Source organism: Acanthochromis polyacanthus, chromosome 2 (assembly GCF_021347895.1).
Source record: "Acanthochromis polyacanthus isolate Apoly-LR-REF ecotype Palm Island chromosome 2, KAUST_Apoly_ChrSc, whole genome shotgun sequence".
Lineage (NCBI taxonomy): Eukaryota > Metazoa > Chordata > Actinopteri > Pomacentridae > Acanthochromis > Acanthochromis polyacanthus.
This window is the reverse complement of record NC_067114.1, coordinates 33,695,655-33,711,537: the sequence shown is the minus strand read 5'-3', so window position 1 is coordinate 33,711,537 and position 15,883 is coordinate 33,695,655. Positions and strand designations below refer to the sequence as shown.

Here is a 15,883-nt window from a genome sequence, read left to right as displayed (position 1 = left end):
ACCACATCCATAATTAAACCTCCTCTTTGGTCTTCCTCTAGGCCTCCTGCCTGGCAGTGGGAAACTCAGCATCCTTCTACCAATATATTCACTCTCTCTCCTCTGGACATGTCTGAACCATCTCAGTCTGGTCTCTCTGACTTTATCTCCAAAGCCTCTAACATGTGCTGTTCCTCTGATGTACTCATTCCTGATCCTATCCATCCCGGTCACTCCCAAAGAGAACCTCAGCATCTTCAGTTCTGCTACCTCCAGCTCTGCCTCCTGTCTTTTCCTCAGGGACACTGTCTCCAGACCAAACAACATGGCTGGTCTCACCACAGTTTTGTAAACGTTTCCTTTCATTTTAGCTGAAACTCTTCTATCACACCTGACACTTTTCTCCAGCCGTTCCAGCCTGCCTGTACTCGCTTTTTCACCTCTTCCACACTCTCCATTGCTCTGGACTGTTGAACCTAAGTACTTAAAATCCTTCACCTTCTTGATCTCTTCTCCCTGTAACCTCACTCTTCCACTTGGGTCCCTCTCATTCACACACAGATACTCCGTCTTGCTGCGGCTAACCTTCATTCCTCTCCTTTCCAGGGCAAACCTCCACGCCTCTAGCATCTCCTCCACCTGTTCCCTGTTCTCACCAGATCACAATGTCATCTGCAAACATCATAGTCCATGGAGACTCCTGTCTAACCTCAAAGGATGGCTAATCATATTTTATAATAAATATAAAACATGATATGACTTATTTCACACTTTTTACTTTTTTGTTTACTACATAATTCTGTGTTTATTCATAGTTTTGATGCCTTAAGTATCTATCTACAATGCCTAAAATAGTAAAAAAATAAAGAAAAAACATTGAATGAGAAAGTGTGTCCAAACATTTGAATAGTGTATATCCCACAGCCATGCAAAACATTCACACTATGAGCACTCTAATTCACTTTTAATTTATTCACAGAAATGTAGTCCATTAAAATTTCATTTTTTCTGACAAAAAATTAAAAATCATTAGGTTTCAATTTAAACAGATACAACAGAACAGTAGATGAATAGTGTGATTTCCCTCCCAAAGAACTCAAATCTAAAAGCAAAAAAATGCAATGAGTAAAAAGTACTAGTTTCAATAATGACATCTTCATCTATAAAACTTTATTCCCACACAGACATACAGAACAATCTCTTGTTCACTAAAGTTTTGCTCCCCTTTGTCTATTTTAAGAATCTACATAGGTATTTTTTTCCAACCATTTCTCAATGGTCACACAAGTTTTACGGGCTAAAAATGTACCGTCATATGAACATCTGTTCATAATAAGGCTCAGTGAAGATGCAGTTGAATGCTGTCCATGGCAACCAAGAAACTGTCATGATGGGTCAGCAGGCCAGTTCTGTTATAATGCAAGTAAAAGCAACTTTGACAATAAGCTACATGTGACATCAATACCTTGTCACTCTGAGGAGTCCACTCAGGCTTCAAGAGACAAAAGAAGAGTAGAAAAGTAGAAAAAAAAGTAAAGTAAAAGTAATACATTACAAGTCAAGTTTTGAGACATTTAGACATGATCAGCAGGTTGATGAATTTTACTCACATTGTATATTTAGGTAAAATTTGCTGTGACAAAGTGCATGTCAATGATTTGATGGTAGGTGATAAACCTGCTTATCAAGGCTGACTGCATTTTATAGGCTGCTGCATTGACTTCCTCAGTCAGATCAGACTTGTCATTTACAAACAACTGGGAGACCATGAGCCATAGACACAACCGAAATTAGCTTCTTAACACTCCTGGAGCAGAGTTTTACATGACTATTTGTCAGTCACACACTGGTCTTTTCAAAATGCTCTCCTGTCCACTCACACTCCATACTTCAGCATTATGCAGACACCTCAAATCTGTCTTTTATTTTTAAACTAAGGATTTAAGCAGAGGATAGCCGTTTTGCCCTCAAATCAGGCAGTGGTACTGTTAGCATGGATTTTACCAGTCTGTGTGCAATTCAGATGTTTTCACAGTACAGTGATGGTGAGGGGATAGAGAGTAGTTCAAAACACAAATAAAAATCTCATTCCCTTTACGTATTGCACTGCACTTATCTAAGAAGGACCTGAACAGGTGATTAACCTGAACCTGAGATGGATCATGTCCATTTAAAAAAAAAAAAAAAAACCCAGAAAGAGCATTTCCCATTGTGCAGAGCGTTGGCATTTGGTACTTTCTTCATCTCTGAAGACTCATGACAACCATGATGCTTCATTTGTTGACATGCATGTGTATAAAAAGATATGAGCGTGGTTAATAAAGACAATAAAGGCTTTCTATTCTATAATATTCTAACTAGAGAACCACCATGGCTACCGTTTGGTCAAAATACAACAGTATTAAAACTTCAGCAAAAAAAAAAAAAATCACATGGAATGCAGTCAATTTTGATTGATTGATTGCTTGCATTAAGAAAAATCATGTTAGTGTCCTTAGGGTCATTTTTCAGGTCTCGTCTTTAGATTGAGCAATTAATCAAACTTGTTGCATTGGACCTACGGTGGTGTCAGATAGCCACATCTGTCTGTTGCAGAGGTTTATTTGTACACTGGTTACAAACGTGCTATCTCACACTGCATGTTTGTAGAGAACCTGGTGCTAAATCCCTTGCAGACGACCTGACTTCATTATTTCTTTGCATTTATCTTTATATTTGTTTTGAATTACATTTAAATTTCAACAAAACCTAAGGCTAAAAAGCTGAAGTTCTTTTTTTAAAAAGTTTAATAAATGCAGGATTCTAAAGTCTATGAGCAATCGAGTTAAATAATAGTGATCTCCATCGAGCAGTCCTACTCTCTATGTCCTCTAAGTCTCGTTCAAATTTTGCTGAGGCCAAAGACCCCACCCAGAGCCTTAAATGTGGTTCAGGTAAGGTCAGGTCCTTGGCTTAGATGACAGCTGTAGTATGTCCCACTTCTTTAAACAACATCATTGCTGACAGCTGCTGCTACTCAGCAGCTAAATGCCTCCAAAATGGCTGGTGAAGGTTGTGTAGCAGCTTCTGTAATTTGTGGAAGGTCTTGATAAGCTGCTGGTGAAGGAAGACAGAGATGCCTAGTGGACAACTGGCTGTAAAAGCACTTCTTTTGTTCTAGGAAACCTGAGTAAAGTAAAATACTTGACGACCTCTTGTTAATGATATGAAGGATGAGGAGTGGTTGTAATTAATGTCCCAAAGACTGTCTTTATCAAAAAGCTGCATATATCCAGGAGATGGGACTGCAGTCCTGGTTGTGAGGTCTGGTAGTGTCAGCGTGTCCTCCTGAGATAAATAAAAGTTGCCACCAGTACTACTGATGCTACTATGGCTGCTGTCCTCCATCGAGGAAAGCTACGGATCACCCCCTCCTGGACAGATCAAGAGAACAGGGTTAGGAACTTTGGATCCCCGAACAAGTCCATGCAGGAGACCAGAAAGCCTTAAACAAACATACAGGACAAAACTTTACAGATGATGTACCACTCACCCAGCCTCCCTGCTGCACAAGCCAGACATAGAGCTGCTCTCTAATGAATTGGAGAACCCAGCTGATAATCATTCTGATGTTCTCTAAATGGTTGGTGGTCAGAGCCTTTAAAACAAAAAAACAATTGCCATTAATAACCTCTCCTAGTTTGCCAACCACTGATGCTTGAAGATGATTTCAATGTGCAATCTAAAGATGAAATCTTTAAGTGGCACCAGGTCAGTGCCATGCATGAAAATAATTAGATTGTGAAAATAGGGATTTATAACGTCGACAAAAGTCTTAGTCAAAAAGTGATGCATCTGATCAGTGCTAACATCAGGTGACTTGAACAGTGATGTGAGTAGCTACACCATATGTGCATCTGCTGCAAAATGTGGTTCATTTTGGAGATAACTTCAGCTAGAACCTGTGTGTAACCTTTAGACCGGAGCCAGCACAGTCCCTGAAATCCATATCATATAGTTTTTCTTTTTTTCTTTCTTTCAGTACGTACTACAGATGCCCTTACAAAGTGTACACGGTGCATACAATTGGGACTTATTACTTCATCATAATATTGTGAATTGAGCTTTGATCGCCTTGCTCATTTATTGGTCACAGTCTCCAATGTGAAAACACCTGTCTTGTAATTCGAGCAAGAGAGGGCTGTATATGTGATGTATATTCTGCAGCACACCAGACTGTGAATGAGAATGACCAACAAATTCTCCCCGTGTCTCTCTTGAGAAAGATTTTAATCACAAGGGACTTCCTAAATGCATAAATGTTCGGTAAATAAAAATGAGTTAAAAAAGACTGACTTCCATACTGCAAAATAACACCAGATGGTATTTTTGGCATACTGCATTTGACATACCATGCACTGGGACAAACTAAATCAATTTCTGTAATGTGGATGCTGGAACACATCTATAGAAACAGCAGATTATTTGCTATTTTGGTGCTGAAACTGAATAATAAAGTGGATGTATCACCTTGTATATAAGTCTGTAGGCCAGATGAAAGAGAGCCACCACTCGACCCCAGTTTATTCCATCAGCAAAGATGCTCCTGGCCACCTTCATGAAGATGTCCTGAGCACAGTTTCCCTGAACCTGGTTGATAAGTCTGAAAGGTGAAAAAGAACACATTTAAATTCAACGATTGACAGTGATTTCACTTTACAGATTTATGCCAGCCTTATCCTGCTCCCCAAGAAGCATTCATATCAGATGTTTGCCTGTACATCAGTGTTTATGTTTTTTGCTTAATTCTTCCAAAGTTGTAGTAAAATCTGTGGCAAACAGGGAGTGAGGTAATTTTATTTCAGTATATCAGTTTAATGACACTGGATGGTTACACTTGGCTGTGATACCCCTTTAGCCAATTTGACTAGGTCATACTCCAACAGCAGCAATTGTTTTAAAACTCATATTTATTAACAAAATTTGATCATGCCATGCATATTAATCTTTCATACAGTGACTACAACCTGGAAGGGTTCAAAGTTGAATAAAATTACAGTTTACATGGAACGCTAGCCAAGTTTATATCCAAACGTAAAACTAATTTTTGCAAAATGGTTGGTTGGTCAGCAACATAGCTGGTGGTGCCAATTCTCCAGTCAATGCCACTAAGCACTGCAGAGGAAAAGAATATAACAAGATGTCATCACTGAAGAAACTCCACTCTGAGTGTAAATGATGGAAAACTGTGTGAAAGCACTAACTGTAATCAGATATCAGACAAGAAGGCTACAGCCTCCCTATCGCTCCATACAGATCTTATGTCTACAATCCAAGCGAAGAGTGGCATTTAACCAACACAGTTCATATAAATTCATGTTTCCATTTAGCATATGTTTCTAACTATTGATGTTTGTGATATTTTGACTTCTTAAATTCTTGCCAGACTTTTAGGAAACATGAAGAAACAAGAACTTACAAACCTGTATTTCAGTGTTAGTGAACAGAAGCCACTCCTCAGGCACACTAACAAATGTTTGTAAATTATTTAAAAAATTTCTTTTATAACAAGTAGTCAAAACAGTGAACAAACGGGTCAAAGGGAGTGAAGATTTTTGCTCTCAATCTGCCCAAAGCAGCTACAATGAGTGTCTACACTGAAAGAGTTTGATGAGACAAGTGAAAATCAGGTAACCAGTAACCAAAGGCTGATTGAGGCGGTTGTCTGCTTATACAATGCACAGCTTACCGCTGGAGCTCAGCGTTCCTGTTCAGGTCATCAGCTATCTTGAGTAGCTGATCCACCACTTCTTTAATTTGTGGATCCTGTAGTTCATCTGGCCTTCCTCCCAGATCCTCAGAGGAGACGTGCCGACTAGGGTCTTCTGTGTTTATACGTTCAATCACATACCTGCGATGGGGACAACTGATGACTAACAACATACTAGAAATATTTTACCAGCAGGTCATAAATGTTTCTGTCATTATGCCATTCCATAAAACTGTTAAGATGTGCATTCAGGGAGATAGGCCTGTATTGTTGAACAGCATATTTTTAAAGTGGCTATATAAGCTAATATAAATTAAATAATATAAATGCATAGCTTTGTGGAAATTTAACAATGCTGTTCATGTTTCAGAAGCAACAACACTTAACGATGAGGTTATCAAATGATTAGTCCTCCATATTGCACCAGAAAAGTACAGGATTTGAGAGTCTTGTCTGGTATTATAGTCCAACAAAATCGTTAAGAGAGCACTGGGGAGAAGAGTCTGGAGTCTTGTGGTAGCAGAGTGGATGATGCGGTTGCCGGTTTAGAAACACAGATGTAAATGAGCAAGAAGGCGTGTGAAAATTCCTGGGTACGTATGATGGACAGCCACAGTGCTAACAGTTCAGTGTCTCTGCTGCAGAAACATTCCTTCAGGACAATGTGACCAGGATGGAGCCATTAAATGTTAACAAAGCAGCAAGCCACCGGCATCTTTTCTTGCCAATCATCTGAAAGCCACAAATAGTAACGATAGGTTCCAGACTACTTTTCTTTTGGTCAAGTCTCTGTGAGATGGAGACATGCAACATCAATTCCACAAAGTCTCCGCAATTCATCACCAGGGCTGTTAACTTGTATATTTTACAGTGATCTAACATTGACCAGCATTTTTGACTTGTTGTTTTGCTCTTTCTTTGCATGTCTTCCTCTATGGGGATGTTTTTAAGGTTGCCATGCAAGCCATCTTTGATACGATCAGCTGATCCCTGGTACAAATAACGTTAGTGTGGGTTGCCAGAAAACCCCACGCTCACTCCACTTTGAATGAAATAGGCAATAAGATGGCAAAAATTAGAGCAGAAATCTTCCTACCAGGTTATCCAGACATAGCACAGCTTAAAAACAGACCATAATCTGAACAGTGTGACAAAAAATAAAGTTAACAGAAATTCCTTCCTTTTTTTACATTACAAAATAAGCAGGAGCAACCACAACAAGCTACACACTCACACTTGCACTTCATATTTATAATATGATGCCCCATATCAACTTCTGCTGAACTTTGGAACACATTTGTACACAGACTAAGGACTGTGGATTGACTCATTCATGTACAATGAAAACTGTGTTAAGAAGGGATAACTTTGCAGTCAGTATGGACAGAAAGAGTGACTAGAGCCACCGATAATTCTTCTGATCTACATACAGGCATGTCAGTGATGTTTTAAGGCTGACTATCCTGAAAGCAAACTGACCACAGCATGCTTGTTGATTACAGTCAAAGAGTCAAAGTCTAAGAGTCTGGAAGCACAGCAGTGCAGTGTGAAGGCTGGTGGCAGGTGACAGTTTATCAGCACCCCCAAAAAATACGAATCAATCACATTAATTAATGTAATATATCTCTAAAGGAAAAACAAAAAGTTTAATGAACTCTGGGTGTAACACTAGCATGATCCTTTAGCAAGTCATTGTTCAGACTTACCCTCTGAGGACCACTGCTCCCTGCTCCAAGATGGGATCATCAACAACATCTGAAAGAGCCAGAAGATCAATACTGGTTTGCTTGCATCATATTCCTTCCAAATTAAAAAACTTTTTTTTTTTTTTTTACATTCAGAGGTGAAACTAAATCATCATTACAGACAATGGCAGTTTTTTGATGCAACCGGGTAAATATAACATGCTGCTATTGGAAAGTTAGCAAGATATGCTAACTTTCCATGAGAACATTCCATGACCCATGCTTCCAGCACACATTTTGAAGACTGGCATAATAATTACTTGACAGAAAATTGCTGTGCAGGTGTTTTACAGTAAAGTCTTATCTAAAAATTGAGTAGAATTTCATACTACTACTGTTCTGATGAGGCTACAGTGGAAAGCTAGATGATTTCACACTTTTTACGATTGTTGTTGATTAAGAAAAGAACTGACTGCAATATTTTGTTTTTCTGCGATGTATATGGTAGTATAAAAACAAGAGTTTTTTTCTAGATTGCTTCATTAACTATTTGGAATGAAATTCTTAGTCTGGAATGATTGGGGTGATTCTGTTTACTTGGCCAGACTTTTTAACTCTAAAGCTTTTTCATATAATGCAACACTGGCAAAGGTATCCCAACATATTTTTATGCTTTGGATGGTTAGATTGAGCTTTGCACTAGGGCTGGGCGATAAATTGAATTAATTCGCCTTTTTAAAACCTGACGATTTGAAAATTTCCCAAATCGTAAAATCGAGGCGAGCTTAAATATATAATACAGATTCTTCTTCTGCCTTTCACGACTTGTGCACTGGCGTTTGCTTCCGCCTCTCATCTCCTTCCGCCGAAACACTCACACCCCCGTCATGGCGGACAGAACAGCAGACGAAGAGTTGGTGTCGAGAAAAGGGTCTCATGTTACATCGATTATATGAAAGTGGTTCGGCTTTGACAAGACTGACACAGTGCAAACTACAGTCATGTGCCAGGTTTGCAAAAGTACTGTGAAAACGAAGAGTAGCAGCACAACTAACCTCTTTCAGCACCTCCGGCAGAGGCATTCTAAAGAATGGGAAGAGTGCCCGCAGCTACGGGAGTGCGGCATGGCTAGCACTAGCCATAGCAAACAGACCGCAAAGAAACAACACAAATTGCTTAAAATCGTAACCATCCAAAATGACTAAAAAAATAAATAAAAATCAAGAATTTATTTTTTGGCCATATCGCCAAGCCCTACTTTGAACCCGTCATACAAAGCTTTGAGCAGCTGATTTAAATAATCAAACAAATTAGCTGGCAAGTGAGGTCGTATCACAAACACCTGTTTATGGTCAATATCAAACTTTATGTAGCTGAAATATTTTATACAACTGTGTAGGATTTCTTAATATGTGTTTGTAAAGTTTAAATTGTTTTCTCCACCAAATAATGAAATGTTACGGTAAATGGGGTTAAGATTACTTTGTGCAGAATTATTAAGTAGTCTAAATAGTTTTCGGCCAGCGAAATATTTGAGTTAGCCTAAAAATAATAATGTAGCATCTTAAACATCTCTTGGTGCAGACAAGAAAAACCTCATAAAGTAATCAAGGGAATTATTTTAGCTCAAAAAGGTTATGAGTAGAATTTCGGTAGCTGGAATCAAATACAAGTTAGGGACCAAAATGTGAACAATAAACAACTGAGTCAACTGGATTTAGTTACTAAAACATTTATTTACTAACAACAACAAGAAGACAACAACAGCTAACTATGATTAATGACGTCTATCAACTAAGAGCACAACAACACACATACAACACAAAACACTAACACAAAACAAACAATAAGCGGAATGTGAATGACAGGGAAGGGAAAGAATAGAGTACAATATTACGACACAATATTGGAGAATATTACGTTGAAATAAGGCGCTCTGGGAGGAAGTAATTAGAAGACCACACCTGAAAGCAGCCGTAACTTTTGAGAAATGCCAATGTGAAAGTCTGCCAAATTAAAGGTTTTAGGGAATCTAAGAGTTTAGAGGAATGCACCAAGTATTCAGTGATTGAAAGGTACTTGCGTGCCTGTGATAATGACGACGAAGGTGATGATGATGCGTGCTGTCTGGTCGGCCTGTGGAAGCGGGTCGGAACAACGGTGGACAGGCTGGAGCCTCAGAGTGATGGATAGCAAGTCGACTCCAAAATTCAGGAGAACTCAAAATGGTGCTTTCAGATGTGGTCTTTTAAAGGGGACCTTTGCATATTGTTAACTCAGCAGGGGTCTGATACATCCTCCATCAGGGAGGGCTGATGTCCACATGTCCCTCACAGAGTTACATTTTCAGGTAATTTCTATAACTTTCCAAATTATTGAAATTTGGTGAACATAGTTTATCTAGGAGCATTACTGATAGATAGCTGATTAAAATGATACCAAACATGCTCATATGTGATCGGCAGACATGTTAAAATTATGACATTGATACTAATCAGGAGGAATAAAATATTAAAAGTAAGGCAAGAGGTAGATTAATCATGAAGTCATTGAAAAGTTCACTTGTTCGGTGAAATGGATGTGCATAAAAGGAGTTTTGTCCAGAATTATGGGATGATTATCTTTGTTGGTTCTGACTGGAGTTCAGAGTTCCTTGTCAGTAAATGGAATGTCTTTGAAATGGTCCTCCAGGTGCCTGAGCTTCTTCCCTTCTGTTGTTCAGGAATCAGTCAGAATTTTTATTGCCATCAATTTGGTTCCTTGGAGGCTTGGTGGTACATGAGGGTCTTAGCCAGTCTCTTGCCAAGACAGGTCCAATACACATCCTGGAGGTCTGTAATGGGGGAATCCTTTAAAGTCGGCTCTCGGCCTCGCTTCCTGCTGACTCGGTGCTTTGCACCCCCATGCCAGACATGTCCCACATCTGGCGTGGTGTCCTGGTGTCCCTCTTGCTTCACTGATCAAAAGGGGAGCCCACCTCCATCCTGTGGCTGCAGAGGTGCTAGGACTCCAGAGCTTTAGGTGGGGGAATAAACAAAACCCTGTCCTGGTTCTGTTTCATTGTTGATAATGGCTGGTGGATCCTACAACTGACTAGAGCTGCACAGCTATGGCCAAAATGATAGTCAAGATTGTTTGGATCGATATATATTATATTTTCTTATATTGGATCATATATTTTTATCATGCTTCCATGCATGATGACAGTAAAGCTATTTTATTCTACACTATGTGATCGTGATTATTTACCACAAATACTCACTGATTTTGGAGACAAAATATTATTCATTGCACTTTCAAAATTAAACTCAAAGCACCTTACTTGTTGAGAATCACTAACAGACACTACAGTTTACCAGTTTTCCCAAAACACATTGCATGCAGGTTATGGTAGAAACTAGCTAGCTGGCTGTGCATAGAGACTCCTAGTTTCCACTCAGTTACTGCAACACAGCAAGTCAGACAGATGTGAGACAAATTACTTTGAAAAGAGTGAAATAAGGTATGCTAATGTCAGATTAACCAAAGTTGAAATTAGATGATTTTATCTTCATGAACAGAGTGTTTTAAGCATCAATACCAGAGTCGGTCATGTTCATTTATTAATAGTAATAATAAAAATAAAAACAAAAACAATAATAATAATGAGAAGAAGAAGAAGAAGAAGAAGAAGAAGAATAGGAAGCCAACATTGGAACTGTGAGTAATTATCTATTGATTGTGCAGTTCTACAGCTGATGTTGCATTTCTTTAGACAATCAACTCTTCCTTTTCTATGTTTCTCTTCAGTTTGTCTCTCATCTTGCTGTGCACATGCAGAGCCTTCATGCTAACAAAACTCCATGTCTTTTAAAAAATAGGGCTGGACCCGAATATCCCAATATGCAGTTGTTATGGTGGTATCCGAATATTTATTTTGGGATCCGAATATTCGGCTCATTCCTTAATTGTGTAGGACAGAGAAAAGCAGCCCTTCAAGCAACACATTTTATATTTCCACTTTGGCAGTGGTGACATTCTTGTAGCTTTAGAGAAGGGAATTTCACTTGCTACAAAATAACACATGGCTCTGCCCGGCATCTTCATTCATAGTATTAGTATTCTTTCTGTGCCGGTTAAAGAGAAGTCTGGAAATATAAAAAAGACTATAGTGTGTATCGGATATACTAAGATTTCTGTGGAAACTATATGTCTTTCTTCCTTAATTAAGACATTTATAATCAACAGCCCCTTCATGATGCATTAGAACTTCTTTTGTACTGCTAGAATTTGACGATATTTAAGTGGCCACTTATAATTACTACAGTTTATTTTTGTCTCAGTTTCTTGTATTTCAACAGCTACACTACTAAAACTAGTTACAGTAATTAGATGTTGAAGCTAGAACAGATACTTATAAGATTTACCTGTTGAATTTCAAGTTAATAAAGATATAATGAAAACTATAATGACAACCAAAATACTACACAGTGGGCTGGGACCTGGAAATCTAGAAAATTTGACCCCCTCCAAATTGCTTTTATTTTTGTTTTTCTTATAGTAGAATAAAAATCCAGTTCAACAAAAAAAATCAAGTCAAACAGTCTATTCTTTAAAAAGTTAGGCCAGTTTGAATCTCAGGAAATGACACATTCCACAGGCGTCCAATTAGCGTAAGTAGCATAAGGTTTTCATTCTATTTCTTTTTGAGAAATTAATCATTTTTACCTGAGATTTTAACAATATTCAGGTTTACCTGCTCCAAATTTTCTTAATTGCTTAAATTTAGAACATTTCTGCAAAGTTTGAAAAAATATAGTAAATTTTCACTTTTTTTTCTGAGACTATTTTCATGTACCACCCAGAATATTTTCACTTGCCATAAGCCAGACATGGGAAAGTATATATTTTCTGAAAGAATAGGATGTCAGGTGTTGAAAAATACAAGTGTCAGAAAATCTGGCTTTTGGCAACTCTCACAGATCAAATTTTACTGAAGAAGGTCTAAGTTCCCCTGTGTGGACCTTGGGCGATTGATGTTAACACGTATGTATCGAAATTGTATGTAGTACTTCTAATATACACATACTTTGCAGTATAAAAAGACTTCTAGATGTCTCTAAGTGTAACAACTGCCTTCAAATTTTGAAAATGGTCATTTAAGGCATCAATTTAGGGCAGATTTCATTCAAAATTCTTGAAATTTGGTAGATTTTTCCAGTTTTTTGTCACAATTTTTCCTTTTAAGGATTCACATTTTTGTATTTCTCATTAAAACAAAACTACATAGAGCAGTGAAATAGCTTGCAGAACTAGTTTTGGTTTAGAGAACCAAAATGCACTTATCTTTACTTGTACTGCATGGATCATAGTAAAAGATGGTATTCTGTTCATAGTAAGTATTAGCTGTAGGAAATTTCCCAACAGAGATAAACACCCAATGAACGTGACATTATGTGGTTTAAGTAATATCTTTGTGAATAATTCATTAGGTTACATGGTTAAGTTGAGAGAAAAGCCTTTATGTCCTGTGTTATGATAGGCCTATGGACGATAACTAACTTCATGTTTCACTGTTATGTTTTTTGTAAAGTAGTCATTTACTCTGCATAGAATTAGTTAATAAAACATTTGAAGGCAATATCATGTCTCGCCTTTCAAATTTACATTTAATCACCAAATTCCATCGGCGGAACCCTACACTTATGTCTAGAAAAATCTCCCTGCAGCCTTAACTTTTTAATATAATTTAAAGATATCTTTTTAGATGTATTCCCAAGTATATAGCGGTTGAAATGAGCCCTCAATCACTACCAGGGGATGATTTTTAGCCAAGATATTACATTTTTTCCAAAAAATAAGCCAAGCAGCCCACTGTGTACCATAACCAGAAAATATTGGGAAAAAATCAGCAGAATTACATATTATATGAAATGATTTAACATTTAGGAACACCAACGGACACGTGATTTAGACAGTCCAGCTGTGTTTTTTAGTAGGTCATGCGTAAAAGTTTTGAGTATTCATGCTGAATAATGAGCTGAACAGTGGTTCAGTGGTTAGCACTGTTGACTTGCAGCTACAAGATCCCCAGCTCCCCAGTCTACATCCCCGCCTGGACCTGGGATCTTTCTGCATAGAGTTTGCATGTTCTCCCTGTACATGCATCAAGTCTTCTCCAGGTACTCCGACTTCCTCCCATAGTCCAAAAACAGGCTGAGGTTAATTGGTAACTGTAAATTGCCTGTAGGTGTGAATGTGATTGTTTGTCTCTATGTGCACCCCTGTGATAGACTGGTGACCTGTACAGGTGGACTCTGCCTTCACTAAAGTCAGCTGGGATAGACTCCAGTCTCCTAATGAGGACTAAGCAGTGTATATTTAATGGATGGATGAATGAGTCTGATCTGTTCTCTTCCAGCTGCTGAGTCTGCAGTTGTCCTCTGATGTCCTCACAGATAAATGAGCAGCTCCTCCATCACCATTTGACCCCACAAGAAAGTCCTTACTGGTATTTCACACATGGTCAGGAAGCTGTGTGTGTTTAAGATTAGCTGTTGATACTGTACATCAGATACAGTGAGAACTGGTCCAGACAGGAGGCCACAGACTCGCACCTTCCTGACTCTGGCTGAAATCTGCCTGTTTTATTGCCTTGTTTACCGCCTTGTTTTACACCATTATAAAGAACTCCACAGGTCTGCTCTCTAGTTTGAGAGCAAACTTGTGGAGTTCTTTATAATACACAAATGCGGTCGGCACTCATTCAGTGAGGTGGTTTCACCGTTTATCGCAGTGATATTCACCGACAGTGAAGTCAACCCAAGGATTTCCGTGTGAGCCTCGGGACAGACGAGGCTGATATCAGCAGGCTGAGCGCTCTCGAAGCAGCTCTGCTTCAGTAAGAAAACATTACAGCTGGCTTCAAGTTTCACGAGTGTCTGTGAGAAACACCCAGAGTTACCGACACGCACCGTCCGGTAGCAGCGGTAACCCACAGAGGGCCCGGTTCCGTTACGGTCGGGTGTGTCGGTGAATAAATGGGGTTAGCTTGTCAGCTAATATTTGGTTCTGCTAAGTTTTCTACCGAGTGTGTAAACCTGACGCGGCTCCACATACCTTCTCCGCCGACGGCGCCTTGAGGTTCCTGCTCTCCCGGGGGTTTATCCTCGTCTCGGCTGCCAGACATTTCCCCAAACTTTCTGTCAGCTCGGTGCGTTGAATTGTAGTTATTTTCTTCAATATTTAACGCTGGTTTGGCCAAAAAAAGTAATAAGTCCGGCCGCGTCCGCCCCGTGAAAAGTATCTTCCTCCTACTGAAGAACACGGAAGTGACACGGAGCGTCCCTCGGCCCGCCTTAGGGCCTCAGCTTGAACACAGTGTTCCGGTGAGCACCGGGCTGGTTTTGCTGTCTGCGCACTAGGATTATTGTTGATATTGTTTTTTGCTTGTTTTTGTTTTTGTTGTTGTTGTTATTGTTGTTGTTGGGTATACTCTATTCCAGAAGTGGGGAACACGTCCCACTCATCAAATTTCAAATAATCCATGTACAAAATAGTAAAACATGCAGTAGTTACGTAAATTTACATGTCCTGGGACCAAATCTAAAAAAAAAAATAAAATAAAAATAACATCATCAGTTTTCCAAAAGAATGCATAGAGCAATGCTATGTCCTCTCTTCTATTTCCATAATTTCATAACATTGTCAGTCTTGATTGAATGTCTCATTCTCTCTCATGGAACCCTGTTATGTTTATCAGGATAAGACAAATTATTTTAACTGTTTTCTTTACTTTTTTCCATCAGTAAGATTGTCCTCTTGGTCATCAGTAACAGCTAGGTAAATATCTAGCTTCTCCTCCTCACTTGGAGTTAGATATTTCCATTAGCATGGATGAGCAACCCTGTCACTGTGATTAGAGTAGGGCTAGCAAACAACAAATGAAACATGGAATAAAAATGATGAATAAATTGATAGTTTATTCCCTATTATTGATGAATATGTAGCAGAAAATTTTTAAAGATGAGTTTATTTTTCGAAGATTTTGAAGCCAAAATGTCCCCTAGTTCTGAAATGATCCAAATTTGGTTTGGAGTGAACTTTTTTTTGATGATTTGTGTTGAACTGCAAGTAACAATTTACTTTCACCATGGAGACTGATTTATTTTGTAAAAATTCAGAAAATAGTCAGAAATGCCTTTATACCTGCCTGTAAATCAAAGTGAAACCATGGTCCAAACCTCAATTTTGTTTCGACAGACAAAATATTTGAATCCTAATAATGAAAAGGCAAAGCAGCAGTTCTTCAAACCAAAACCATAAATGTCTTTACATGAAATTTTTTATTTTCTTTTGTGACCTCCTGGATGAGATACTGACATGCTGTTGGAGAAATGTTGGTCGGCCGGCCGGCCAACATTTCACTGTCATTAACATCTCAATCCCCTCTGACCTGATTACTTTCACGACCATTGTTGCAGAACCTGAT

At 38.6% G+C, this 15,883-nt stretch overlaps 1 protein-coding gene across 1 annotated transcript; it reads right to left on the bottom strand.

Moving 5' to 3' along the window:
* Nucleotides 1-931: 931 nt before the first annotated feature.
* On the bottom strand, nt 932-14,718 carry zgc:153993 (uncharacterized protein LOC767645 homolog). The gene is made up of 6 exons (XM_022211090.2): nt 14,512-14,718; nt 7,435-7,483; nt 5,708-5,869; nt 4,489-4,621; nt 3,512-3,616; nt 932-3,392 (listed from the first exon to the last, which is right to left on the bottom strand). The coding sequence occupies exons 1-6, from the start codon at nt 14,579-14,581 to the stop codon at nt 3,294-3,296; spliced, it is 618 nt and encodes a 205-aa protein (XP_022066782.2). The 5' UTR covers nt 14,582-14,718; the 3' UTR covers nt 932-3,293.
* Nucleotides 14,719-15,883: the final 1,165 nt, after the last annotated feature.

Coding starts and splice junctions, on each gene's coding strand:
- zgc:153993 (XM_022211090.2), bottom strand. CDS start 14,581: ATGTCTGGCAGCCGAGACGAGGATAAACCCCCGGGAGAGCAGGAACCT. Junction 5,870..7,434: donor GGAGCAGTGGTCCTCAGAGG/GTAAGTCTGAAC, acceptor TCCCCATCGCAG/GTATGTGATTGAACGTATAA. Junction 4,622..5,707: donor AGGAACGCTGAGCTCCAGCG/GTAAGCTGTGCA, acceptor TTCACCTTTCAG/ACTTATCAACCAGGTTCAGG.